Source organism: Larus michahellis, chromosome 4 (assembly GCF_964199755.1).
Source record: "Larus michahellis chromosome 4, bLarMic1.1, whole genome shotgun sequence".
NCBI classification, from domain to species: Eukaryota; Metazoa; Chordata; class Aves; order Charadriiformes; family Laridae; genus Larus; species Larus michahellis.
The window spans coordinates 33,909,706-33,937,574 of NC_133899.1; the positions used below are offsets into that span (position 1 = coordinate 33,909,706).

At 42.0% G+C, this 27,869-nt stretch overlaps 1 protein-coding gene across 5 annotated transcripts; it reads right to left on the bottom strand.

Moving 5' to 3' along the window:
• Positions 1-221: 221 nt before the first annotated feature.
• On the bottom strand, positions 222-27,560 carry TRMT61A (tRNA methyltransferase 61A). 5 transcript variants are annotated; one of them, XM_074583874.1, is made up of 5 exons: positions 27,449-27,539; positions 24,455-24,819; positions 14,658-14,924; positions 5,111-5,434; positions 222-2,265 (listed from the first exon to the last, which is right to left on the bottom strand). In XM_074583874.1, exons 2-5 carry the CDS (start codon positions 24,783-24,785, stop codon positions 2,156-2,158), a joined length of 1,032 nt encoding a protein of 343 aa, XP_074439975.1. In that variant the 5' UTR covers positions 24,786-24,819; positions 27,449-27,539; the 3' UTR covers positions 222-2,155. The 5 variants fall into 5 exon arrangements, with proteins under 5 accessions (XP_074439975.1, XP_074439979.1, XP_074439978.1 ...); XM_074583878.1 differs by having other exon boundaries at positions 2,046-2,265; positions 26,978-27,517; XM_074583877.1 differs by lacking the exon at positions 27,449-27,539 and adding an exon at positions 26,946-27,064 and having other exon boundaries at positions 2,046-2,265.
• Positions 27,561-27,869: the final 309 nt, after the last annotated feature.

Here is a 27,869-nt window from a genome sequence, read left to right on the forward strand (position 1 = left end):
TCCTCACTACTGAGCGCTTCTGATCCACAGCTTTTAAGGGGAGCTGCTGGAACCTTCTGGGGAATTGCCTCTTCATTGCAAAAGGTCAGGGAAGGAGGCGCCTTCTCCCAGAAATCATTCCCTACTTGCTGTTGCTTCTACCACTTCTTCCTCCAAGCAGCTTTGGTTCTCAAATCCAGCTGATTCCTAAGAATAGGTGGCTCTTGATTTTTTTTTTTTTAAATTATTCTGAAATAGTGCTTTATGGATAATTCCTAAGGGCATAGGGGACCAATGTAAAAAGTAGCACAGAGCCTACAATCTCATCATCTTCCTCAACTCCCCCAAGTGGAATAAAGTAACTTCTGTCTCAGACTATTTTGGCATCACAAACTTTCATTCCACGCGCCCAGGGACCAGCCATGCCGAGTCCCAGACACCTGTGTTAGGGGTAACTACTGCACACGTGTTTGAGACTCGAGGAAGGAGGGGGGACTACAGCCCCCCCCCCAAAGCAACAGAAGAGAGAAAGAGGAAAATCCCACTGCAGACTTCCCCTTCCTGCATGGTGCCTAATAGAAAGGGAGGTTGCTAAAGCACCAGTTTCTCCTAGCTGACTAGAACTAGTCCTGCACCTGGGCTTCATGCTGGATCAGTATCAGCGCTATCAGAAAAAGATGGAAAAAGCTCCTTCCTCTACTTACTAGCTTTGACTTCTCAGCCAGCACTTCTGGGAGCAGTAGCTCTGAATTCACTCCGTCCTCGTCTCTGACATTTCCTGCAGCTATCTGGACCCCCGGGGAGAGCTTCTCCACAGCTCCACTGGAACCATTCATGCAAATCGCCCTCTTAAGAACTATAAAGGAATAAGATATTTAGCATCAACCCACTCAGCCCCCACCGCCGAAATAACTTAAGGCTGAGGTCTTCAGCGGCTTGAATGATGCTGCGCCGTTGCCACGGCAGCACACCACTCTCTGGGGGTGCCCGGGCTCAGGAGCACTCCGGAAGTTTCTCCCCACAGCACCTGGCAGATGCCGTATCTGCAGAGCTTCTGTGGCTGCATGTCCAGGTCGGGTGGCAAAAAACCAGTCCTTCTCCCTGCCTTGTGGGCCAGTAAAGAGCAAAAGGAAAATGCTTGCCTCTGCCAAAAACCTGGCGGTGCAATCTGAGCTGCCTCGGAGCACCAGGTGCATGCTAGCAGTTTGGCTGTTTGTTAGCTTTGGGTTTGAGGGCAGAAGGAGGGGAAGATGACGGGAAGGGACACTCCACGATAAGGGAAGCGCAGTTGTGGGTGATCTACCTTCGCAGCCAGGTAGAAACACGCAGGTACAGTGAGATGCCCCACAGGCCACTGTTCCCAGCTGGCTTCTGCATTTATTTCTATCAGCATATCAGACAGCTAACCTCAGTGTTCAAAGCTACTGCCCTCCGGCAGAGGAGAACAGGGCATCCTGAACAGCCCACAAAAGGACGCAGAGCTCCTGGGTGAGATAATGCAGGTAAAGGCCTGGATACCAGTGAGGAATATTTTTATTTGACAATTCAAGGTTTATTTGTTCCCTGTACTGATACTGATGCCGATTCGTTCCAGTTCAGAAGCTGTCACGTAGGGAGAAAGGAAATAACACAATCTGGCTCCCCTCTTTTGGCATCTGAACAACATAGTTCCTCAGGAGCACTCGAGAGGCCAGCAGCACGTAAGTGCTTTCCCTCGTGGTGACACAGACAGTCCTTTCTGGTACTAGAGTAACCCCCTTCCTCCCTTTGACTAGTCACAGCTGCACGTACCTTTGGTGTAACATCATGGTTACGCAATGCTGACTCTCCCACTTTGCTCTCATCGTGCCTCCCTTGCATTTGCGCAAGCAGCCCAGCCATTTCTCAACCCTCCTTTCCCGAGCCTCTGCTGCTCCCACTGGCATTGGAGGTGAGCTGGGAGCACCGAACACCACTCAACTGCAGCCCAGGAGTGACAGTCTTCTCCAGTCTCTGTCCAGAAGGAACCTGGTAAGGCCCGAAGACGTGGGCTGCCCAGTGCACTCGCCCACCTAAATGATGCAGACTCTGCTGGGATGCGCGCTAGTATTTACAAGTAGATCTAGGCTCGCTGCATCCCTGAGCCCCCCTCCTTTCTGGGTCACCATGACTTCCGCAATCATCCAGTTGACCAGAACTAATGGAGCACAGATGTACTCTCGAGGGAGTGACTGTGAACCAGAACCCTCATCACTGGAACACTTCCCAGGAAGAACCATCTCCTCACCATCACGTATCCCAAAGCACCTAAGGAGAAGACAAGAGTAGGGAATTAAGCAGAAGAGTGAGTTCCTAGCATTTTTGCTACTTTATCCCTTTAAGGCTCTCAAGCAGGATTTATGATCACATCTTCTTCAGAGGAAAACAGTGTTGTGCTAACAGGTAAGCAGGAAACAACCACAGTAAGATACAGATCTGTAATGCTTTAATTAAAGCACAGGTTAACAGCAAACAGCAGCAGATCTCTCAAGCATTTCACAAGCCTCCTCTTAGTCATTACTGTTTGCCTTGTAGATTGCAAGGTGTCCCAGACTGCTCTCCACGCTAGCTTGTTGGGCATGGAGCACAACGGGACAAGCTGTGCTGGCTGTTGGGCAGAGCTGTGTACTGGTGCTTGTCCACAACTGCAGGATCCAAGTGCATGGCCGCAATGAAAATGTGCAGCCTGACAACTTGTGACCAAACTGTGTCAGGGCAAGAAGAGATGTTTCATTCCAGACTGAAGACTAAAACGTATTAAAAAGAGAAAGGAGTCTTTGAAAGTGTGGCCCCAGCCGATTCCCCCAGTATGGCAGGAAAGACCTATGTTTCTGATTTACCACTTTTGTCAGGAAATGTAGCCAGAATGTAAAACACGGGTGATCATAAGCAGAATTACCCAGTGGGAGGTTCTGGCAGCACAGTACCGTCCATGCTGGATAGTGTGAGATCCCCCTTGTGACCCTGACAACAAAGCAACAGCAGGAAGTGGTGTGGTGCTGCTGGCCATCGCTGTGATTGGCAACAAAAACACAGAAGCCTTTTTAATATTGCAAAGGCAGAAATGAAATCCTTCTCCTCTTACGCAATGCTTGCCCTTCCTCAGCAGGGATCAAATCAATATGGGACCATGCAAAGTCAATGGTTTATTTCAAGGGGGTTTGAATTGGGCTTTGTAGGCAAAAAGGCATCAGCCTTGTTTCAAGCTCCATGAAGATACATCGGTATTTCCATTCCATATCTATTTGTAGGACAGAAACATGACGTTTTTCCTCTTTAGTCCTGTTTAAATGTTACACTGTTTTAAAATAAAATCTGTCAGGAAAAAAGAATCAAGTCTGGGGCTGGAATTATCCCTGGTGAAGACTGGGGATCCCACTTGTTAGTGAACGAGAATCACCTTGTTCTGAGTTAAGAACAACCTTGTAGCATTAACGTTGTATTTCCCCATCCTTTCTTCTGATTTATGTTAGTACCTTGGCCTTACTTCTATGCTGGTGGTTTAAGCACACAAACGTGCATATGCATACGCATGCAAGCATGTCACTAGAATACAGCTACCAAACGATATAAGCAGTGTTCACAGTTCACTGCATGCCTTTAACAGCAGTAGAAAGAGAACTTTAACACAATTTCTGGAGAACTGCTACAGTTATAGGCCAACTTACATAACTGATTTAGTTGAACAGAATTGCTTTCTGCCTTTAATCTGCTCAACAGTTTATCTTTGCTGTCGTGATCGGTTGAGCTTTCTTTAAACCGTTATGGATTAGCGTTCTGCTATAACACGTTAAAAGCTTAGCTTTGTTTATTTTTGTCAAGAATGGGGGAGGGATATCAGGTTCAAATGTTCAGGCAGCAGTTTATGAATGGTTATTTTTTTTATATGGCAATCAATATATTCAGGTACGGAATGCAACACACAGCTAAACGCTTCAGAGACAGTACTAGTGGCTGGAATAAAAATATTTGTGAATTCATTTAATAAAAAAAAAAAGGAAACAGAAAGAAGGAACTTTATAAATTTGCATAATTATTTTAATCTGTAAATACAAAATTTAATCCAGCATTCAAATAGTTCATCACACCCACCAGCTTTGTATGGAAGACCAAAGAGTAAATGGTCTGAAAACTTAATTAATAAAGCTGGTTGAGGATTTTACTAAGTTTGCATTGCTGTTGCAACCTGGAGACAGAAATTCTGCCAAAAGCAATATGTCATTCAACTGCAGGAAAATAGTACACCATAATGCACATAAACCATCAAACAAACGGAACCTCAGCCACACCAGTTACAAAAAGGTGTTCAGGTAATAGTAACCAGCTCTTCAGTGAATTTTGACAGTGGATTCATCAACTACGAAAGTGGATGATCTATTAGAAGACTATAGTATGAATCCACGTCCAAATTTGTACTATAAATTGATGAGCACAATATACTATTTTAAACTAAATCCAACATTTAGCACACTTCTTTGACCTTTGTGTAATCTAAATGATTTGCAGATGCCAGCCTGGAATGGAGTGAGAGGTTATGTTCCTGAGCATTGCCAATAATCCTCTGTGCAGCCAAACCTTATTCCAAGGAAACAGTAATTTTGTGATCAGTTGCGCTGGCAACCCTATGACCTCACAACCTTCTTATCTAAAATGAAGCAAGTAGGCACTTTCACATTGCTAAGAGCAACACGGACACTAGAGAAGTTGAAAAAAAAAGTGTTTGGTGCTGCTAGAAAAAAATAAAACCACAAACCTGGGAAAGTAATTCAGAAAAGAGGAGGAAAAAATTTGCAATTAGTGTGCTGTTTGTTTTGCTTTCTTATCGGGAGGGATCTTTATTCTGCACATTCCAGTGAATGGCCATTCACTATTAATTTATCTTCTTTCTGACGGCAAGTGGAGCACCATTCCAGAGTTTCAACATTCCCTTGATGCTGCTCTGGTTAATGCTTGTGTGCTATTTAAACAAAGCATATTCCAACCCAATCTGACTATATATGGAATTCCCTGACAAGTAAAAATTTGGATGCCCTACAAAAAAGAACCATGAAAACAGAAAACAAACACAAACACACAAACCACTCCAAACTGCACAAACTCAACATGTACTAACACAGGCTCTTGGTGGCAAAGGTCAGGTATCCAGTGTGACCGACCATCTCCCTGAGTGGCACGCCGCTTTTGAACTGCACAGTTCCTTGCTGCAGATTAGTGCACAGACTACCGTGGTTTGATGGGTTGCTGCTGTCAAAGCCAGTGCTAGAATTATCCTCAGCTGCTTTTCCAAGGTCAGGGATTTGCAAGCTAATTGTCCTTACATTGTACACTCGGAGCAGAATTTCCAAGGTGTTAATCTCTGTAAAACCGTATTCTTCCATCGCCAGGCATGTTCTTTGGACTTGTTCGATGCAGGGGGAGAAAGAACAGATGCGGCCACCTGCAAAATGAGACAGGTAGTGGAAAAGATGGAAAAAACCAAAATGAACCACTTTTTATCTTTTTTCAAATTCTGCCAGATGCCCATAGAATTACTATTATGCAGACAGAGTGAAAACATCCTTCAAGAAATTCTCCAAGAGGCAACTATGCAGTCTTAAAATGTCAGCATAAAATCAAACATGGGTGACTCTACAAGATGCCCCTTAAAAATTGCAACAGCAAATTCAATCTTCCAAATCCAGTGTTGCTCACCACATTCATGCACACTAAAACTGTTAAAGTTGATCCTTTTACAGCAGCAGCTCTTTTGGAATTGCTATCCGCTATCCTGGACTGAGGCACCGAACTGAAGTTGGCACCTACACAAAGCCAGAAGTCATTCTCCACACACTGTACAGAGTTGCCTTCATTAGAATATAAGCGTGCGTGCACACACAGTCTGACAAAAGCGGCTGTGTTTATTTGAGAATGATGGTATGTGTGTACAGAATAAAGTAATCTCTCCATGCCATAGATGGAGTGCTGTCAAGGCTTTACCCTTTTAGTCAAGCTGACTAGCATGTCTCCTGAGCATTAAAGTTTGCTGGATATCACATTGGGCAGATTTACAGCAAATGTTTCAAAACTCTAGGATAGGACTTTTAAGTGACAAATTAACACTTGTCTCCTTGTCTGTGCACAGTTCAGATTTTTGATTCTAAATACAGAGTATTAATAGGTCCCCTACAACTTTCTGTGTGCTACAATGTCACCTTAAAGAGCTGAGAATAGAATGATTCAGATTTACTCTGAAAAGCCACAGACAAATCAGATCAAAGAATTATAAGGATACTGTCTGCCGTAAAGCCAGGGCATGTGCTTTTACCCAGGACACGGTGTCCCACAAGGCAACTGCCCTTCCTGAAAAGCTTTTGTGCTGGGGGAAGGAACACTGGGCAATGCAGCTTCAGCTATTGTTTTACTTATTACAATTAGATGAAAATGCTGCTGACCTGATTTGCATTCCTTCCCAGCCCTCTCCCAGGCTCATCCAGTCAATCCTTCCAACACCAGTTGTCTAAGTAGTTAAAGAACCCGTGCAAGTGAGAGCAAAGCATCCTGCTAAAAATAGAGGCTATGCTGGGACTACGTGAAGCCTGCTTTATCTCAAACTCCCTTTTTTTTTCCTTTTTCGTTTCTAAAGTCACATCTCTAAAAAAAGAAAGCATCAGGTCTGAAAGCGTCACTGTAGCACTCTAGTTACTGTGCAGCAATGATGTGCTGGGTACTGACTGGGGAAGAACACTTGCCATGACCATTCATCCACCACGCACTAAGTAGGATTTAATTTTAGTCCTGAAATAAAGTCTCCACAGCCAGGGGTTCTTATCATGCATCTTCAGAACAAAGTACCCTGGACAAGTAATTCCCTGGAGTGACAATTAAAAAACAAATCTAATAATCACCTGCAAAATTAATGCTGGTATGTGTCTTTATTAACCAACTCTGTTGATGCCAATGTAATTGCACACCCAGTCCGCTAGCTCCCATTAAATTAGATTTATATGTTCATCAGGATGGCCAGAGCTAGCAAAATGATTCTGAATCAGACAGCTAATCTTTCCTGGCCAAAGTAGTACACACTTCTACTATGTCTGTAGATGTAAAAGAAAAAAGCTCAGGAAGACATTTCTGTTGCATAATTAGAAAGCTACTATGATGCAAATATGCAATAAAGAAAAATGTTATATTCTTATTGTGTAAGGAACTGAACAAATGTCGAACTTAGCTAAATGTCAGTTCACAATAACTCTTTGTCTGCAAAGCAAGAATTTGCAGAGAGACCAGAGGCTTACTACTATTTCATTCAGGCTTTTTGGTTTTGGTGTTTCTATTGCAATAAAAAAGGGAAATATATTTACAATTGCAGTAACTCTGTTCTTATTTATTCTGACTACAAGGATTTCAAGATATGTTTAGGCTTTCGAATTCACATGCTCTAGATTTACACGCAAAAACTAAGAAGCCTGCACACAGCTGTTGCCATACAAGCTGCAGAGCCGCCTACGGTTCTTGTCAAGCCTTCAATTAAAGGCAGAGCACCCTTCGTTTTGCCTCGGGATGGTCAGCTGAGCACAGCATGTCAACACCAAACTTGGTGATGATTTATCAGACTGCCTCCTCGCAAAGCGGACTGCTTGGGGAAGTAGGGTTACAGAAAATGGGCTTTCAAGCCACTTGGTAGGGAAGAAAGCTCTTGCTTGCAATAGCTAATATCCAGAGGGGAAGCACAAAAAAAAACGTTACTTTACTTACTGCACTGCTGGGAGCTTCTCAGGTACGAAGAGTGAGACAACAGAGTAATAGCTGATACTTTATGTAACTGAGAGCATCCAGTGGGTTTTAGTGTTCTGCCAATTTCACTTTTTCCCTTTCATACCTATTGTTCTGGTTATTGTTATACATCTCTCCCAAATAACTATACCTACAACAAGCTTAGAAGGAAAACCACCAAGCATCTGTCTTTATGGATCCTAAGAAGTAGGAGAGGGTTCTCCTCTGCTTTTTCCGGCACACACCATCAGGCAAGCCAGATTTGGCTTACAGGCTGGACTTATTTGATTGAGCAGATATTAAGAGAACATTGGAAAGCTACAATTAGCAGAAGGTAGGAAGCCAAAAACGGAACTGCATTTCCAGACTGCGAGAGGCTGTCTAAAATAAAAAGATTTGGGAAGCTTCAACTGCCATGGTGTATTTAGACCAGCAAAAAAAACTGGACTCTGAGCAGCAGAAAACCAGCACTCAGAAGGACATGCTCTTCTGTTCTAGGAACAGAGACGCCATCATCTTCAACAGACCAGATGCTTCTGAATTCTCTGCACTGTGGGCTGCCCTCTGCACCCCCACTGGATTACCAGCTAGGCAACACCCTTTCTGTCACAATCACCAAATAGGTATAAATCTAGATTTCAGCATTCACAATTCTCATTTTCTCTAAGAGCCCTCTTGTCCTTTAGACATCAAGGGGCATTTAAGGCTTAAAGGACTTGAATATGCATTGCTTTGTCTGGCCATGCCAAGGATTCCTTAGTGAAGGAAGAAAAGACATGTACTACCTCCCTCTCTGCTCGCTGGGGCACACTGCTCTGTCTGTGGATCACGAAGGAGTGGACTAGACCAGAGGGCAGTGAAAACAACTGAACGGAAACTTTTTAGTACGAACTGAGGTTGGGTTCTTTCAGACCTCTCTTTATAGGAAAGCTACTGTTCCTAAATTTGGTTAATGAGATCTATGTGTCATCATAAATTGATATAGTAATTATCTGAGATTAATCCTGTTCACATTGGGAAGCTGTGTGAGCTTTTTGATCTGAAGAGCTGTCTAAAAATGTGTTTATTCATGTATAATGCATCTGACAAGTGCTGCAGTTGAGGAAAAGAGAATAATGAGCTTGTATGAGAGACTTAAATTTTTTTTCTACCTTCAGTTTTACAGGGAGTGAGTTAGTTTGAAACATTTAATGGAGAGGTTAAATCTCCCGAAGCCGTTGGCTGGAACAAGCCCACACAGTCCTGGCAGTCATTGTAACCACCAATAGGGTCGAGAGGATATGAAAACTGAAGTACAATTCAGACTGGAATGTTTAGAGAAGAGAGCTTAAGGGAAGGGGGAAATAAAAGAGAAGATTTGCATCCACATAGCACTGTACATTTTAACACACAGTATCTAATTAGTAATCAAGGGACACACCTTGCATCTTTACAAGAGGTCAGTGCCTTGAAAGTTGGTCCTCCTTCAACAACAGTGGCTGGTACCTTCCTGTGCAACCCCAACATACAATTTTGTTTCTAGTTTGTCTGAGCAAGGACTAACCCTCTACCAGTTCTATTTAGCTAATAATTGCACTGGGTTTCATGTATAGAAAATCTGGCAGCGTCACCCAGTTGACAATAACTCCAGTGCATAATTACGATACAGAAAACATGTCCAAGTTATGCGCTCTCACTTCTGTAGGTTATAGTATGTGTCACAAGTGCTCTGACAGGTTTTTTCATCATCCCAATATTATTCATAAGATGCAAAAAGAACATATGTAGTGCAGCACCAATAAGTTTCAGGAAAACGGGCCTGTAATTTTAGAAATTATTCTGTGATGTAAAGCATACAACACAGCATTTTTATCTCTGGTAAAAGAACACAGCTCTGGGTTTTGGAACTTCAGTGCACTGTCGTAATTGGAAGATTATGTTACAAAGATCGCATAGAAGAAAAAAATCGCATAGGCATTATCATTATATAGGGGCGAGGCAGGAGAGTCACTGAGCAGCATCACCGTGGCATTTACTCTGTGCTAGTAGGACACTAAAAATATTGCCTCTGTAAAAGGGGACAGAACGTCCTTTAAGTGAGTGTGCTCGTGGGCGATTTGATGTAGCTTCCCTGACAAGTGAAATTAGAGGATTCAGCTGTTGGAAGAAATTAAAGGATGTTTCTTGATTCAGAAAAGAAAATTTTCTCCAAATCACTTGCCAGCTCATTAATAGGAGCTTGATGTGATTTTCTGCAAATGTGACCTTAACCTCTACATTTGTAGGTGCATCCTTCACAAGAAATTTATTCCAGCTTACTGTTATGGACTGGCAAAATCATGCAACAAGGAAATTAAAAAAATCAGTTGGCTCCAAATTGGGGAAGAAAATCTAACAACTTCCTTTAAGGATCCTTTCATCCCAAACTACTTCCTACAAACTGTGTAAAGGCCAATAGCTTTGGCCAGCATTCCACAGCATGGATTACGATGCAGGAATACTTCTGCTTGACTCTTGACACATGACGGAATCACTTTTACTTCAGGCCATGCCCATTGTGCGCACCTGACCTACCAATCCCTGACAGACTGGAGCTAGGTTAATGCCCTCAAACGAGATAGAACTACTGAGGCTGGCTCAGCAAAAAGCCAGTGCTTGGGAACCAGATGAAGCTGCTTTGTGGGTTAGCACCTGGTCTTAGATCCTAGTGGGCAGCTTTGCAGTAGGCCAGGTGGCCCCTCAATGTTGAGAGGATATGCTTCAACTTAGTTTGTGGATCTTTAACCTCACCTTGAGTTAATTCTCCTTCAAATCAAAGCAGGTACCCACACTAGAAAAGGCTGGTGCTGACATTTTAGCAAACACTTATCGCTTCATCCATTTATTCCAAAACAATCTCCTGGGGACATGAGAAGCCTTGATACCGATTTGAATACCACCTGCATGGGTGGAGGACAACAGCTTGCTAGACTGTCAGGCTCCACTTCCTGCCCTAACACATTCCCTGTGTGAGGTAGCCGGCGCCCAAACACCATCAGCCTTGATGTCACTGCCCTCTTCTCAGCATGATTCAGCCTGGCGTACTCCCTACCCAGATACCACAGGGATGAGACTTGTGGCCAGGGATTTCAGCTGCTTCACAAAGCCACACCTGGGTCATTTAAAAATGGGACCATGAATAACCTCTGGGGCTCAAGAAAAATAGCCAGTGAGACTTTCTACATGTATGTGGTATTCCCTGAAAGCTCAGAGGAGGAGGGAGGCAAGCCCAAATGAAAATTGAAACAAGCTAAACCAGGCAATACCTCACCTGCACCACAGGCTACTGGGAGGATGAGATATATAGCATCTTATAAAGCACCTATAATAACCAAACCTGACAGGTTAGGACAACAATCAATGGCTATGCTAAGGGGAAAAAATGCAGACAAGACCATTTTAAGTCCATTGTGTACAAATGAAACAAATATAAGACTTTGGAAATGACAACCAGCTACTACTACAAAGAGCAGAATACTGCTGAAGGGCTTCTGTGACGGCAGGAAATGCAGAGGCCGAAACAGGGAGATGTTCAGAGGGAACTTTCCCAGCAGAGTTTTGGGAGGAGACCTGACAGCACCATGTTAGCTGATTAAGGTGATATCTCAAGGACGACAATTTGACAAACTCATAATTCAGGGGCTTTATGATGCTCAAGATGGAGTGGCAAGTCTGAATTTAAGAGTAAAATCTTTAAAAGAAAGAAAGGAAATAAAAGTGGTGTGGTTTTAATAATTTTGTGACTCAGACTGTTAATCTAAATACCACCACCGACTGATTTATAATGCAAGAGGTCGATCCAACCTAATATATAGCTGTATTTTTCCATGTCCCTACCTGAAAATGTAAAATCTATATGAAAATTGTACAAATGAATTTCTGCCTCATCTTCCACAGTCTTGGAAGAAATAGACAATATTTAGGAGAGCAGACTAGGTGGGTGCAGAATTATATTCAAAGCATTACAGTATGCAGCTGTGAGATGATGGCGACTCAAAAGTTTCAGGGCATTTAAGAACTGTAGAATATTAAGGATATTTTTGTTACCTCACAATTTTTTCATTTTCTTAATTTTTAAAAATTTAAAAGAGGATAACAGCAACTTTGCAATAACCACCAAGGTCAGATATTGGGAACAGCAGCTATGACTATAGAGAAGTATTAATCAGCAGATGCTGCAAAAGAAAAACAGTGCAGGTCTGGAAATGAAAGCAAGTTCTGCAGTGCAGCAGTGCCCAACAGATATGACAAGCAGCATTTCTGCCGAAAGTGTGACCGGTGAAATTAGCACAGAAGGATGCAGCCGAGATGCAAGCCTGAACGTCAGCAGGGCACATCACCAGAGAACAAGAACCTTCTAGTCACAAACCTACTGTGCCATTTTATTCTTTTAGCTCTTCAGAGGTTGGCAGTGCTTTAAATGGGAGACCAAGCTACTCTAAGTAGTGTATTTACAGCATACTGCAAGGCATAACGTGAGTGATAAATGTACTCTGTAAAGAGGATCATTAACACTCAGCCTAGTAGGAGCTACAACTATTCAGGATCTTGAGCTTAAGTAGGAGAGGAAACAGTGATTTGATAGGGTTTTGTTAAGCTTCAGAACTCTCTCTTACATACTGTCTCAGCTGAACGCTCTATAATGAATATTGTGGTTTCAAAGAGGAGGCTAGCTGATGCTATGTATTGAATTCACTTAGCTCCTTATTTCGTTCAAAGTACCTTAAGACCTTAGGAAATAAATTACCACTATCTGGCACTACAGCTGCAATATTTGCATGGTACATCACAATAAAACCTACAGTGTGAATGGTTCAAACGTGACCCTGTCCAGATGTGAGAGAGGGCACGGAGGGAAAAGAGTGTAACGACTCATTTTCTCCAGTTATGCTTATCACTGTACTACCGCTCGGAACAGCGCTGAACAACAGCAGTATGTGCACAGACTGTTCTTACTGCAGAATAGCTTTAAGTATTTGAAAACAAAACAAAGGAGCACTATAAAATTATCTGCCTGCGGTAGGGAAAGGGAAGCAGTTACAGATACGCTTCTATCATATTTTAGATTTTACAGCAGTAAAAAAAACCCACAACAAAACTACCCACATGATTTGGAATAAAACAGAAATGTGTGTAAGTTTGTTCCCATTACTACTGCAATCAATTATATTTTATATGAAAAAGAAAAACAGCTTCTGTTTATATGCAAAATAAATAAAAAAAGCGCCCAGCTCAGTCAGGTACTATGAAACCCAAATGATGAGCCTTAGATCAACACCAGATCTCAGATACTGGTGGCTGTTTGCAGCAAAAACTGCAGCAAGGATCAGCAACTTCACCTTTTGACTGATACATAAAGTGCATGATGCGACTTCACAAAACAAAAATGCGGGATTTTAAAGTATTATTTATATTGCCTAGCAGATGTAACCTTGTAGCATAGCACAGAGAAGTATAGCCAGATGGCATGGCCAGTTTGTGACTGTAATACCTTTTTTAGGATTTCAAATGCTGGAGTAAGACGAGGATTCAAAACTTGGAACTGTTCAAGCAGCTCTGCTTAGTATTCTAAACATGCACCACTTAATTCAAATTGGACTGCGCAATGCAGCGCCTTCTAAGCTGGGAAGTCAGCTGAGTGTTGTGCTCACTAGATTAGATAATTTGAGCATGGGAAGGGCATCGTACAGTGCAACGAAAATTATTTTTTTCCCAGGACACACTGGAAAGCAGCTACATGCTGAGCTGTAACCCTTGCAGGTACAGAGTGCTAACAAGTCTCTATTTATTCACTTTTTAAAGAAAGCATGTGTTACACAGCTTTCTAGAAAATTTTCAGTAGCAGCTGAGGTAGCCTAACAGCTGGGTTGGTCCTGACTGAGCAAGGTAATGCACATTCAGTGACCTTTAAGAACAGGCTTAAATCCTGTGATTTCAAGAGACCTTGCAATTCACTTAAAAGTCAAGCCTGTGAATATATATTTTAACAAAGAACTGGGCCTTGGCACATAATCAAGTTTTACTAAACTCATTTCCCAGCATGGGCACTGTTCAGCACTCCATGCTCTCTCGATAGAAAAGTCACTTTTGTAGATGGAAGTGATCTGGCACAAGTTAGTTCAGATCCACGCTAGTACAGTTACACTAGTATAACATTAATTAGGGGAAAACTTATTCCAGCCTAAAAGAATGATTTATTCACTGAAGCTTATTTTTCAATAGGGAAAAGATTGATTATAAACTGATGAAATCCATCCAATACCTCAACAGCAGTTCTCACTTGCTGTCATAATCTCAGAATAACTGGCATAAGCTAGAACAGCATTTATGATGTCCCATTCCCACTGTAACCAACAGCAAACTTCTCATTAGCAACAAGAGCAGAGATTTAAGGCAGCAATTGGCAAGCATATTTAAGTATAACCACATTTTCTTTAACATTACTGATGGGGTGCTCTGTTAAATAGGTCCAAATCTGCAATGATTGATGTGAAGTGTGTCTGAATACCTTTTATACAAACACCTTTCCACTGAATTGACAAAGAAATTTGCTTTCAGCATTTATAGTTGCTGCTGCTTCCCACACACCTCGGATCTAGCAAAATGCACTTGACAAAGGTTCAAAGGGTTTTTTATAAACTGCCCATGCTAATTGTAGCAGCTAGCACAGGCCTGTAAGAAAAAGTTGTTCTTCTCCTTTCACATCTTCCACTGAAAATTTAAGACCTCTTTTGAAGGTTTTTCAGCCTTAGAAATGCCTAGAGTCTTTGACATTTGAGAACAGTTAGTTATCACACAATGGAAGCGAGCAGATCTAGCGTATGGCTCAAAGGCAGAGATGTGTGCATGCATAGCGCTTTCTGAGCAGAGAGAGAGAGAAGTGCAGTTACCTTCAGCTTTTAACGCTGACTTTGCATGTCCTATAGCTTCCCATGGAGATGGAATATCTAGGAACACGGCATCTGCAATGTTTGAGACACCAAACCCATTTTTGCAGACATCCTGGTTGGTCACGGTGACCAGATGCTCCACTCCATGCTCCCGAAACTCCTCCCTGGCCTTCTCAGCCCGCTGTTGGTGGAATTCCACTGTGTACAGGTGCCCTGTGGGAGCCACTGTCCTGATGAGAGCATGGGAGAGGGATCCGCTGCCTGTACCTAGAAAAGAAAAAACAGGTCATGAAATGCCTTTTGACAGTGCTAAACATTAGAACAAAGGTCTTCTCCATTAGTCCTCCTGCTTGCACACTTACTCAAAATCCCAATGAACAGAAACCATTGGTTAAACTACTGAAAGAGAACAGTCCTTCTTGCACAAGGAGAGGGGGACTAAATGATCTTGGAAACAGTCTTCAGGGTCCTCAAAGCATTAATTAAAAATCTGGCAAACTCAGGACCTGTCCTCTCTCCCTGGAGTAGAACAATAATGCTAAGGGTCAGCTATCGCTCTAACAAGTGCCACAAGAGAACACGAGGATGTAAATGTGACAGGAAAAAATCACGGAAATCAATCAGAGAGGTTTTTTCAAAGTGCCAGACTCTTCTAGGGTGAAAAGAAGGCAAATTTTAATATATTTTCAAAACTTTATACTTCATTAAAACAAAGCAGAGATGTTGGCAAGGGTCTGTGCTTGAAAATCCTATTGATATCCTTGCGAACAAATGTCCTTCAGGATATGGAGTCTGTTTTGCCCAGGTCTCTTAAGAGACATGGGCCATCCTTTGCTCCCACTGATATTATCCAAAACTAAGGCCTCTGGGCTCCTCACAGTCACACTGACCAAATGACCTATTTTCACAAGTGACTTACATACGTTCACACCAACACAATCTTAATGAGGTCTAATGAGATCCATCACATACCTGAAATTGTATGTAAGTACAATTACCATGTACAACCAGGGACTATTAAGGCACTGATTTTTTTTTTCTTGCTTTAGTTTGATAATTTAGGAAACTTATTTTAAATGATCCATTGGCGTATTAAATAGATGAATGACTAATAACCAACATTTTCACTGAAGAAAACACCCATATACCAATTCACATTGCAAATTACTCACTCAAGTGGCATTTAACAGAATAACCCCCCCCAAACCCCAAACCCCACAGCAACGCCAAATTATCTGTGTTTATTGACTTATAATTCTGTACTTCGAACACATTTCTCCTATAGAAAGAAAATCTATTTCTAGCTATCTTCAATGACTGTTCAGGCTAAATTTCAGCCTGAAGCAAGTTCTTTCAACTAACATAAATATTAAAAAACTTATAAAGGACAGAACCTGAAGTACAGCAGTGGTGGAGAAAGCTCAGGAACTAGTAGAAAGGAAATTAATTAGGGGACACAGGGGCTGGTACAGCCGCTTAATTGGAGCAATACTTTCCATAACTGCACAGGAAGTCACAGTTTACTGCCGGATCCAAGGCTCTTGCCCTCTAGTCACATAAGGGGAGAAACACTGCCGTGGCACTCTATTTAATCTGACAGCTCTGAAAGGGGAGCCATTCAGACTGTAAACAGAGCTCAGGGCCCATGTTTGCCACTGGCTCAACTGACTGCACTGCGGAATCAGCACTGCTCCTGTGCTTCCCCCTGAGAGGGCTCTGACCCCAAGGGGCAGACTAGCACCCTCCCCCCAGCTCTAATGGGGCAGATTAAACGCGGAGGGAGAACCTACAGATTTTAGCACTGGCCTCAGAGAGGTCCACCAACGAGAGAAACTGTGACATGCACATTTATTTAAAGTGAAAATCCATGCCAGTATTAAAATAAAGGCAAAAGACACTTATATGTGCACACAGGAAAAACTATCTGGTCATAGCACCTGTAGGCTCTAAAAGTCAACACAAACTTTTCCCTGGTCAAAAGGAGTAATGGTAGCACAGTAGCCATGTGGTTGTAAAAACTCAATTGAATATGTGCATAGCAAAGAAATAGCATTTCATTGATTTTTATGACAAGAGCAGCGAACTATTGTTCACAGGATGCTAAAAATGACTGAAATTCTGCCTTTACATTTCATACCAGAAGGCAGGATTGCACAACTAAGAACTTTTGCAAACTGACAGAATTTAATTATTTTACCTCTCAAATGGGTAATGCTGCACACTTTTTGCATCTTTCTCTGCTAATCTAAAGGAGTGAGCAGAAGGCCTGTCAGCACAGCTGGGCTATAAGCAGAAGAGGGAGGCAGCTTGTGCACGTATCCAGTTTCCTTGTTCATATTCTTTTAAATTTTTAATCACTTTGCTTTTAAATCTGCTCTTAAAAACAACACAGAAGATACTGTTTGTCTCCTTGCTAGGAAAACCCATTAAGATTTTTTGGCTTCTTTTCTTGTACTCTTTTTTTTATTCACAAACACTCCAAGCCAAATCCTGAACGAAAACCAGGATGCTGGAAGTCACCACTTGCATGTGTATTACGGACTGAGCTTTTGTTAAACAAGGTTGCCAGGAATTATTTATTGTTGACTGGCTACCGCAAACATGAGAAAAATACGTATGTGCCGCATTTTAACATACCAAATTCTATCACACTAACATCATTAATGAGAGTATTTCTGAAGATACTGCCTGCCTTTTCTGCGACAGCACTCTCAAAACTGCAGGAAACAAAAACCAAAATGGTTATGAATCACCCACTATTGTAAAATCTCTCCTTGAAGAGATGAAGGATTCTGAACCCAGTCCTGTGAAATGATGATGACCCTCAACTCTCAGGTACCTGATAGTTCAGCACGCTTGACTTGACTCATTAAGAACATGAAGGTCTGGCAGCTCAGCATGAGTCCATACTCAACACAACCCCTGAAGTCCAATCAGTGCTGTCTACAGAAGGCAGGGATTCAACCCTGTGTTTCTCTGATGTTGTAGAAGGGCAAATGAATGTTTATGTTCACCTTCTCCCCTGCAAATCTGCAACATTCGAGTCCTCCCACCACCTTCTCTATTCCTTTTCAATTTCTCTCTGTCCTTCTTTCAAAATCACTACTGAAAAAAGCAGAATTCAGCAAAATGTGACTCAAAAAGTCTTAGGCACCATTTTGGAGTAACTTCTAGTCAGGTTGATGTTTCCTTGGGAAATTAAAGGCATCCTTAGCATGAGACAGAAGCAGTCAGGGAAGCAGCAAAACTCAAGGGGAACTAATAAAACATGAATTAGAATGCTATCAAACTGGAAATATCATAGCTGAATTACCTGCATATAAATGAACCAAAAACCTGAATGCCCGAAATTAACATTTTGCATGAGAAGAGGCAATTTAAGAGCCAGATGGACTTCAATAGATTTTCATTCTCATACAGGTGCAGTGAAATGCCTATGTTCCTGATTTGGCCTAGAAAGCAGAAGTTAAGACAATTTCTAGAACACATACAATTTATAATTTTTACACCAGGATACTTGCCGTTCTGACAACTTCCACTACAAATAGCCTTCGAAACTGTTTGCTCTCTACCACAGGACAACGCCCATTTAACTAGAGTGTATTAATCATGAATGGACTCTACAGAACTGTAGAGAGGTGAAACGATGATAATTCAATCTGTACTGAAGACATTTTTAACACCACAGCTGCTGTTCTAGAGCTCGCTTAGGTGAGCACTAATGCCTTTGGAAAATACGGTGCTCTTTTACATTGACTATTCTGTGATCTTAAACAACTTAGTCAAAAAGCAGACATTTGCATTGCAGGCATTTAATGACACACCGCAGGGTCCCCAATACGCCATACTCAAAGCTCAAAATCTGAGGAGGAGGCACTATGTAGGGTTCAGCATGTAGACTAGGAAAGTGGTCCATCTCAGTCCAAAGCCATGAATTAAGATCCTGTGTTAAAACCACACGAGTTAGGTGGCAAATGGCCCTGCAGACTGATGTAATATCCTTCCTTTCTTCTGGGGATCAAGCACACTTGGTTCTTCTCTGATACCTCTAAGCTCAGGGGAGTGTTTCTGCCCTCTCCCAAGACAGGGAAAACACTGCAGTTTTAGGATTTCAATCCTAATAAGTGGACACCTAGATAAAACATTCCAGCTCAGCACCTACTGATACATCCTCCTCATTTGTAGACAAGAAAGTATTGATCAGATGAACTCCTCAATCGTTCCCCTGACCTGAAACAGATGTGTTCCTCTCACTCTCTGCTTATTCAAGTGACAGGTTTTCCACTGAGATGCCTCTACACACCTCAGCTATCTTGAGACAACGTCCATGTTAAGATCGTTTCTCACCTTTTCAAAGCTGCAGTGGACATCTGAGCTGTTCAAAAATAACATGTGCTATTTCAGCACACTATAGATACACATCAGAACACTGTCAAGAGAAACATGAGTGTTACCAAAGCATCTAGCATAGTACTTGACTGATAACTGAATAAGAGAGTACATTTTTACACTGTTTTCTGTTTAGTCTGGTTTTCTTACTGCAAAGGGTATTTGTCTAATGTCCTGGAATCCCACCCATGCTATAAACATAAGTGACCTGATTCTGTGTTCCACTGTGTTTCCTCATTGCAGGCTATCAGTTGGCTTGTCCTCCCTAAAAATTTCTCATCATAGGTGCTTATTTTTTAAAAAAGAATGACAAATTGTGATTTAGGACCTATAGATGTTTACAGCTGTGCATAAGCAAAAGCATTTTGTAATAAAGCTAAGTGCATACACAGGTTCATATTGCTTGGAAACAGGAAAAGTGAAAAGTATGCAGAGTATTATTTAATGCTGCGTCTCTACAATATCTAGTAATATTTTAATAGAACTGATGTTTCTACTGCAAAATTTGGCTACCTAAGATATTCGAAAATGAGTAAATACAACAAAACAATGACAGTGTTGCTGTATTTGTCTCCTAGTTACGCCACTTAGACCTAGCAAATAGTAAGACAGGTCATGAGTCAGCCATGAGAACGGAAGGAGCCTCAAAACCAAAGGAAAATTAATCTTTAGACAGAGCTAAACTCCACAGCTCCTATCTGTCAAGAAACACTGAACAGAAGAAAACTGCTCACTGTATATGACAAGTTTATGTAACTGTAGAATCATTCATGATTTTTAGCAAATATATGAAGAGGTATTAAGCGTCTGATGAAAACTAACCCAAAGATCTTACTGTGAAGGTAGTCAAGGGCACAAATCATGGTGGCTGAGGGGAGATACAGCAAGAGCAGAGACAAAGAAAGAGAGGAGGAGAGGGAGGGAAAGAGTTTCAAGGAGATGGGCTGGCAGCTGAAAGAGGGAACAGGAAATCAAGAAGTTCCCTTTACAGAAGATTCACTCATTCTCCTGCCTATCTTTTGTGGACACCATGCCAAAATAGGCATTTTAGGCAGCAGTCAGAGAGGGCCACTGCACACTGACCAGATTGAGGAGTAGGGTGAAGGATCGTAGGGAAGTTTTCAAGGTTGGTACTGCCTACAAAAGGCACAGGAATGTAAAGACTGAATTTTTCCTTAGAGATTCAAGAGTCAGAGTTCTTTAGGGAGGGATCTTCTGCAGAACAGGCATAATATTAAGTTCAGAGCTGCATGAGAAATGCGCTTGGTGGTCAATGAAATGATAAGATGAAAGCGAGTCCAGAAAGTCTGGAAACAAATGCTGTAGGGTATGAACAGCATTCCTCATCAGCTGCAGGTCAGCCACAAGTCTGAATAAATGAGAGTGATGCCTCATGTGGCCACAGTTTTGTTTCAGTCCTTTGGCAAGTCAAGAGAATACTATGTTCTCTGACATTTGTACTGATGAGGCCTTCCTTATACTTCAAAAGGTGCTATACAAGGACTGGGGTTTTGAATTCTCTCTCTAACCCGACAGCTGTTAAGAAGTAGATAAGGGAGACATTATAAAACATAGGCTTAATTAGTATGAGCACGTTCCAAAATCAAACTAATACCTACAAACTTTGGTCTGTACTTTGCACTAAACATAGAGGCGCAAACAGTTTACATATACTTATGCCACAAAACCAGTAAAGACATGAGCAGTATTTGTCAAAAAGTCTATAAGCACTTCAAAAGAGTCATAACCATACAGCTGACTTGCTAGGGCTCCACAATAAACTATTAATCATTTATTAAGTATCCATTAATCATTAAGTCCTCATGAATTTTTTATGAGTGTACTCTTAACAAAATCTATACCCAGGCTGTGAGTTTGAAAATTTCATAATTGTTTTTGAGAAGCTCTAGTGCAAGGCTGGCTGGCAGCTCTTGTTACTCCTCCACAGAGAAACCACGAGGACCCAGAATACCGTTCTCAGTCTTCAGAAATCGAGACTGTGGGCTCAGAAACTCATTGGTGTGTGGCAATGAACGGGGTTTAGTGATTTTTAATTTGGGATTTAGCTGAAGGGAAACAAAAAATCCAATTAACATTTTTGCTCGTGTGAGTCTGATTTTGCTGAATGCTGAGGATCACTGGGATGGTGGTTAGAATACTTTTGACTAAATTACATTTTGTCTAAATACTATGCTCCATTGAAGACAAAATATTTCTGAGATTTATCAGATTAAATGAGGTTTCACAGTGCTGTACTGCATTCCCTGGGTAATTCTGAGGGTTAGCACAGACACTTGTTTAGGTCTCACCAGGGAGAGAGGACAGTAAAAAAGCCTTAATACGTGGGGACTAAAAAGAAAAACAAACAAACAAAAAGGGTTCCACACACTTTTGTTTGGAAAAAATATCAGAATGGTTTCATATTGGTTCCAATGTACTATAAAAATAAATGTAAAAACCTCAAAATCTGTCATCAAATGGAGCTGTTATACTACAGGCAGCTGTAATCACTGGACTGAAAATAGCCTTGCCTGGGAAGTTGACATCAAGATTAGTTTTGGAGAATGTTGCAACACAAAAAAAAAAAAAAAGATTCAGCTTATTCCTTTAGCTAGACAGTGGCTGCACATGCAATGAACACAAACAGGATCAGAGTTGATGAGATTTAAAGTTTCACACTATCAGGCAACCCACAGCAGGTATTTTAGCAGCTATCTCAAGTAGCCTTTAATTCTGAAAAGATCGGGCTGTTAAAGACGGCATCAGAGTGGGGAATTCCTCAGACCAGGGACCAATGCTTTTAAGAGATCTTAGCTCCAGTAACGGTGCTAGCAGTTTTTAAATCTCAACATACCTTTATAAATTAGAAATTAGCAGAAGACAGAAAAAGGATCATATTCCTACACCTCTGTGATGAAACATCAGGCAGATGCTAGGTTCCCTTATAGCCTCTCTATTGAGTATGCTTGGGTCGTTTTAATTATGCATGCACTGCTGACAAGCTTGCTATTTATATATTTACTAAAGATCATTAAAAATAATAAAAACTGTATTAATGTGTTTATATCATTTACGAAAAATCACGACTAATCAATTTAAACTGTATAATTCAAGTGATATAAAATTAAACCTTCTGGTTATTCTACCGAATTTTTATAATCACACACAAAAGATCATTTATACCCGTATTCACAGCATGACGTAGAGGGAATTTCATCTTACTTTTTCGACCCTTTCTTCATACAGTTGTGGAGACTAATCCACAATTCTGCTTGCTTACACTGGGTAAATGTAGGGCACTCTTCCACGGCCTAATTAGTAAAACAAGAGGAAAAGAGCCTAGCCTCCTTACAGTGCCTGCTTTGCCAGTCTGTACAGCAACTATGCATATCAGTTCAATTTCAAATAACAAGAGAGAGAGACCTCCATGCCAATTAATGCTCAAAATACATCTAAAACCAGCAGCAGCAGGAAACAGACTCAAATGTCATTACTAGACCAGATTTCCTGTCTTGTTTCTATTAATCGCCATTGGGCTGGTTCTGTCTAGGCCACACAAGGTTAATCTAGAACTAATGATTTTGGATCACTGAATACTGTCTAATTTAGGATGGCACTGAAGTAGGTTACATCATCACACTGGAGGCTCCAGTTGTCAATACCCGTATTTTAATTCAAATCACCATTTCTGGTCAGTTGCAAGCAAATTTGCAGTAAGATCTCTTGCTTCAAGGTTAACCAGATGAATTTCATGCAATAGTCTTTCATTGTTTCTTCATGAACAGTGAATCCTTCAAACAATACAAGCACAACTATAGCAGTAAAACTGTTCACTTTTCCTGGAAAGCTTAAGTTATAATACTTTGACAGCATAGGCATTAAAATAAACCTGGGGACAGTTTCCCATTAGCAAAAAGGATTGTTTGTGGCTATGACTTTTGACTCATAACATTTTTTGGAATCTGGATAGGTTACCTCATCAAGCGTCCATTTCTTAGTTGTTTAGATAAATGAGCTTTTAAATATTCTCATCCTCTCTAGGTACCTTTGACATTACTGAAAACATTTTATGTGCAGCTATGTTCTCCTATTCCAAGTGAGGCAGACACAGAGCTATTCAAATCTTCCCCCACCCTGAATAATTTGCTGTGTTTATTTTTCCCATCCTGTCTAAACATAGCAGGGAGGGGAAGAGGTGAAGAGCTGCCCAATAAACAATATGGCTACTTCCCATGACAAACCTAAAGATGCCCGATCGTCCTACAAACCAAATTATAAACTCACAGGACCTAACCATTTTAGCAATACCAGAGGCTTCTGCATATGGCTTTGCCTGTTTCAAGTGCTGCTATGCAGCAACCAGCTCCATATACCACCTGTTTCTTAATCCGTGCAACTGGATGCAGAGATATGTGGCGTTTCAGTTGGGTTGGAAAGTGGTCATTAGGCCTGAAAAGCTGCCCAAAATTATGCTTGGGTGGGAAGAGGAAATGTTACATCCAAGAAAATACAGTGCATCACAACACCATCATGCTGATCCTTTGCCATATCCATACTTGAGATGGAAGTGTACAAAACTGCTTCATAAAAAGACTCAAAGGAAACAGCTAGAAAAAAACAAGGACAAACTACCTCAGTTCATATTTTTCCAAACTACAGAGATGCAATCAAATCAAGCAAGTCTCATACTGCCTGCAGTAATAAAGTCATGAAGGCGTTATTATAAACTGTATCTAACCAGCAAAATATCTATTAATATAAATTTCACTCCTTACTTGCAAAGCAAGCAAAATCATGGAAGCTGTAATAAATTAAACAAACTTTAGAAACAAAACACAGCCCTGTGATGAACACATCTTCCATTGTATACAGCTACCATGATTTTGCATGCATTGCAGTGCTACACGTGGATCACACATTGGAAGAGAAAGACAAAATATATGTACTTATATGGTATCGCATTATATAAATACTGCCAATTTATTTCCTTTATTAGTTCAACACCCTATCATCAGAGTCTCTTTCACTGGCTCATCTCAACTATGGTCTCTGAAACTGCAACTTCAAAGCATGAATTTTGATTCAAATCATGTATTTAAAAATATTTTTTAAGTACTTAACCATAGTTTCAGAAAAGGGAAGGAAATATGTTTATAGATTTATTTTAAGAAGATGAACTAATCAAACACATACTCAAAGGTATACTGGCATTTGAGGCCAGCATACTGAGGTAACATGACTTGTTGAAGAAACAGCAGCTGGTAACGTGCAAATGAAACAGAACTACTCAATGTGTAGGCTGGGAAATTTATTATCACAATGGAAAAAAAAATAATGTAAGGATAAGCCTGTTTTTTCACAGAAGTGTTTGTGTTAGTTCTTAATAAAGGATTTCAATATATTATTACCTGATTCACATACTATGGAGCCTGGCTTCAGTTCTAACATCATGGTGATTATAGAGATGTCAGTGGAATACAGAATCTGCGTCCTGTGTGGAAGATTCATGGTCCACAGTTCTGGAGTGGGATGAAGAATAAACACCCATCCTCCTTTACTGCAGGTCACTTTGGAGCCATACTTCTTGCCTATGAGGTCCGTGGAATGCCTGATGACCCCATACTTAGTCTGAGTTACAGTGCCATGCTGGACTTTGACAGGAAACATGGATTCATGACCCAAGAACACAATAGCTGTGTCACCATCCTTTATTGTATCTCCATATTCAACAAAACTCATTGTGACAGTCTTGTAGTCGGCTAGTGGTTGTCACCTAGAAGAGAATAAATATGTCAAGAGAGTTTTGCAGGATCACGATGGAGCTGAAACTACAGACATAAAACCCAAGTCATCTTTTTTACCCAATACAGAACAAGAACACACTGTGTAAATAAGACGTTAGCAAGGAAACTCCGTGAAGTTCAGGAACCTCTCCCCTGCTGCATTCTTGATCCAATTAACATCAATTGAAAGATCCCACAGATTTGAATATAAGCAATATTTTCCCTATTTTATGATACATGTTAAAGAAAATTTAGGAAATACATTATAATTTACTCAGCTTGCTCCCCAACACTACTGAGAAACTTGCAAGGTAGTGTCGATTTCAGCACTCTGTTCAATTCCCGCACAGGCATTCAGAGTATGTTGTAGTAGTAACTTTTATTTCCATCTGCTGGCTTATTCCTTGGTAATTTACAACATAAGACAACTGTTACTTGCCTGGATATCAATCACTAGTTATTAGGACCACTAACAAAAGTTTACTTGAAAGTTTTGCAAATGAAGGTCTAGAGATAGAATAAAGGTAATATCTGCATTAATTTATGCATAAATTTGACTAACTGCAAAGAAAAAAGAATATTGTAGCCTTTAATTTGCTATTGGGAGTGCAAAGTAATTGTCTGGTAAGTGATCTGTGCTGCTACTAAATGTAAACAACCATTTGCAAGCTAATGTAAACAGTTGTATCACTTTAGCTCCATGGTCTCAGACCTGTTTAGAGAATTACAATTAAACTTTGTTGTCTTTGAGAAGACAAGCTAGAAACAAGAAGGCGGCTTACAAGCAACCTGGCACTGCCTTTCAAATAAGGCAGCTAACTCTCTAACCTGCAGGTTGATCAATTTGTAGAAGGAACTGTGTAATGAAGTAATGTTGATCTCAAAGTTAGAAATTAAAGACTATAACAGAAGGCTTTGAAAGTCAGATTTCTGGTACTTCTTCCGTGAGAAAATTAAAAGCAAGGTTACTTTTAGTTTCAGAATAATGACTTGATTCTGGTGCTTTTGTATTGAATGTGTAACAGCTTGGTCCTACTTAATTTTTATTAAAAACTTTTAGTTCTCAAATTCTAGTCTGTTTTTGTTGACCAAAATCCATTGTGGTTCAATTTGCTGTTAAGCAGCTAGCTTTATAATTTTTTTGCTGCAGTCACTGAGACTGATAAACAGATGTGCTTGTGGCCAAAACATCCAAAGCTTATGACATGCTTATTGCATAATGTATTTGGATGCCAAAGCAGAATAGGCCTGTCTGGACATATGGTGAAATAGTAAAAAGGGCATCCATGAATTCAGAAATGTTTACATACTGGACTTTGTGAGATAGTACAACTGCTTAACTGTGTTTTATAGCTTGCACATTCTGATTATATTCATAATCTTTCTAAATTACACTTGTAGTTCTCCTTCTAGATACTATCAATCCAACGTAGTTTTCAGCTCTTAGAACAGTACCATTTGAAAGGAGCTAGACTGTAATCCCATTTTTTTCACTATTTAGACTGCAGTTAAACCCACGTGCAAAAGCAACATTCCTGCAGCATGTCTGCAGGGACACAGAGAGAATTATTCTCCCTTTGATTACACGAACTGGCTTCCAGTTTCTTTGCTTTCCTTTGAGCCACTACATTTACCACAGCTAATTGTCACAGCAGCGTATGCTGACATCCCAAGTGACAGAGCTCTTGCGTTCAGGTCTCACCTGGGACGTTATATTCACACAATTGGTGTAAATTTGGAATCTGTGAGGAGTTTGGGTAGCTTCTTCTTCTTCCTCCAAATGGCAAGGAGCACAGTGATCTACAAGCACTCATTTTCATTCATTTTCAATGATTTCCGGTTCCCTACCAATGCATCTCCTTTACTCTCTGGGTAGCACGCATAAGTCATGGTACAGCATTACTTTTTCAAGGGTGCTCTGGCGTGGGAGTGGAAAGGAAGGTGAGGCAGTGCCTTGTGGTGAGGCGTTACAGGACTTTTCTATGGGCTTGCCTCAACTTTACTTTTCCCATGGCTGCAGCGACCTAAACTCAATGGCCCAGGCGATCCCTTGCAGCCCCACAAATTAAACCATGACAATGATTCTGTGTTCCCTTGAGCCAAAACCCAGACACACCTCTCCTTATCCTGACCAGCTTCCACACCGACCTGGCAGGCTGACTCTTCCCTGAGAAGCCTGGCTGCTTGACACGGCAGTGGGATAAACCTCCCGAGGAGGAGGAGGAGGAAGAGGCAGGCATAATCACCTCACCTCCCGGGCCCCCTGGTAACACGAAGGCCGGTGGATCCCGCTGCAGAGAAGCTGTCACCGGTGGCAGGGCCTCCCGCCCTCCCCGGGGGCCGTTTCTTCCCGAGCCCCCTCAGCCGCAGCCCCGCTGCCGTGCCCGTGAGGAGCGGACCCGGGAACCTAATGGCTGCTGCGGGCCGTGTCCAGGGTTGACCTCCCCGGAAAAGACCAGGCAGGGAAAGGGACAGAGCACGCCGGCGGGGTGAGAGGAAGGATCGGCCTGCAAGGGAGCAGCATTAACCCGTAACGGGCGGGACCCAGGACCCCGCCGCTCCTCAGAGCCTCGCGTCCCCCCAGCAGCCACCAGCTCTTCCCATCCCCACAGCCGTTACCTTCCGGGGCTGAGCCCCGCCAGCAAGGCCCGGCCCGGCTCTTCTCACACGCGGTGCCCGCCCAGCGCCTCCTTCCTCCCCGGTCGCAGGCTGCTGACGCTCCCGCCTCCCCGCCGCCTCCGCCCCCGCCAGCCCTGCCTGGAGCCGGCGAGTCGCCGCCGTCCGTGCCCGATGCAAGCAGCCCCAGCGTCCGCCGCCCGTCCCCTCAGCACCCACCCCATACCCCGCGCCCGTCCTCTCAGCACCCCCCCACCCCGCGCCCGTCCCCGCAGCCTTCCCGCCCCGCAGGGCTCTGCCCGCCGCAGCCTCCCGTCCCCTCGGAGCTCCTTGCTGTGTCCCTGAGGAGGGGCACGGTCACCGACCGCCCTCAGCACCCCTCGCCGAGCCGGCCGGCGTGGTGTTGCCTCGGCCAGGGGCGGCG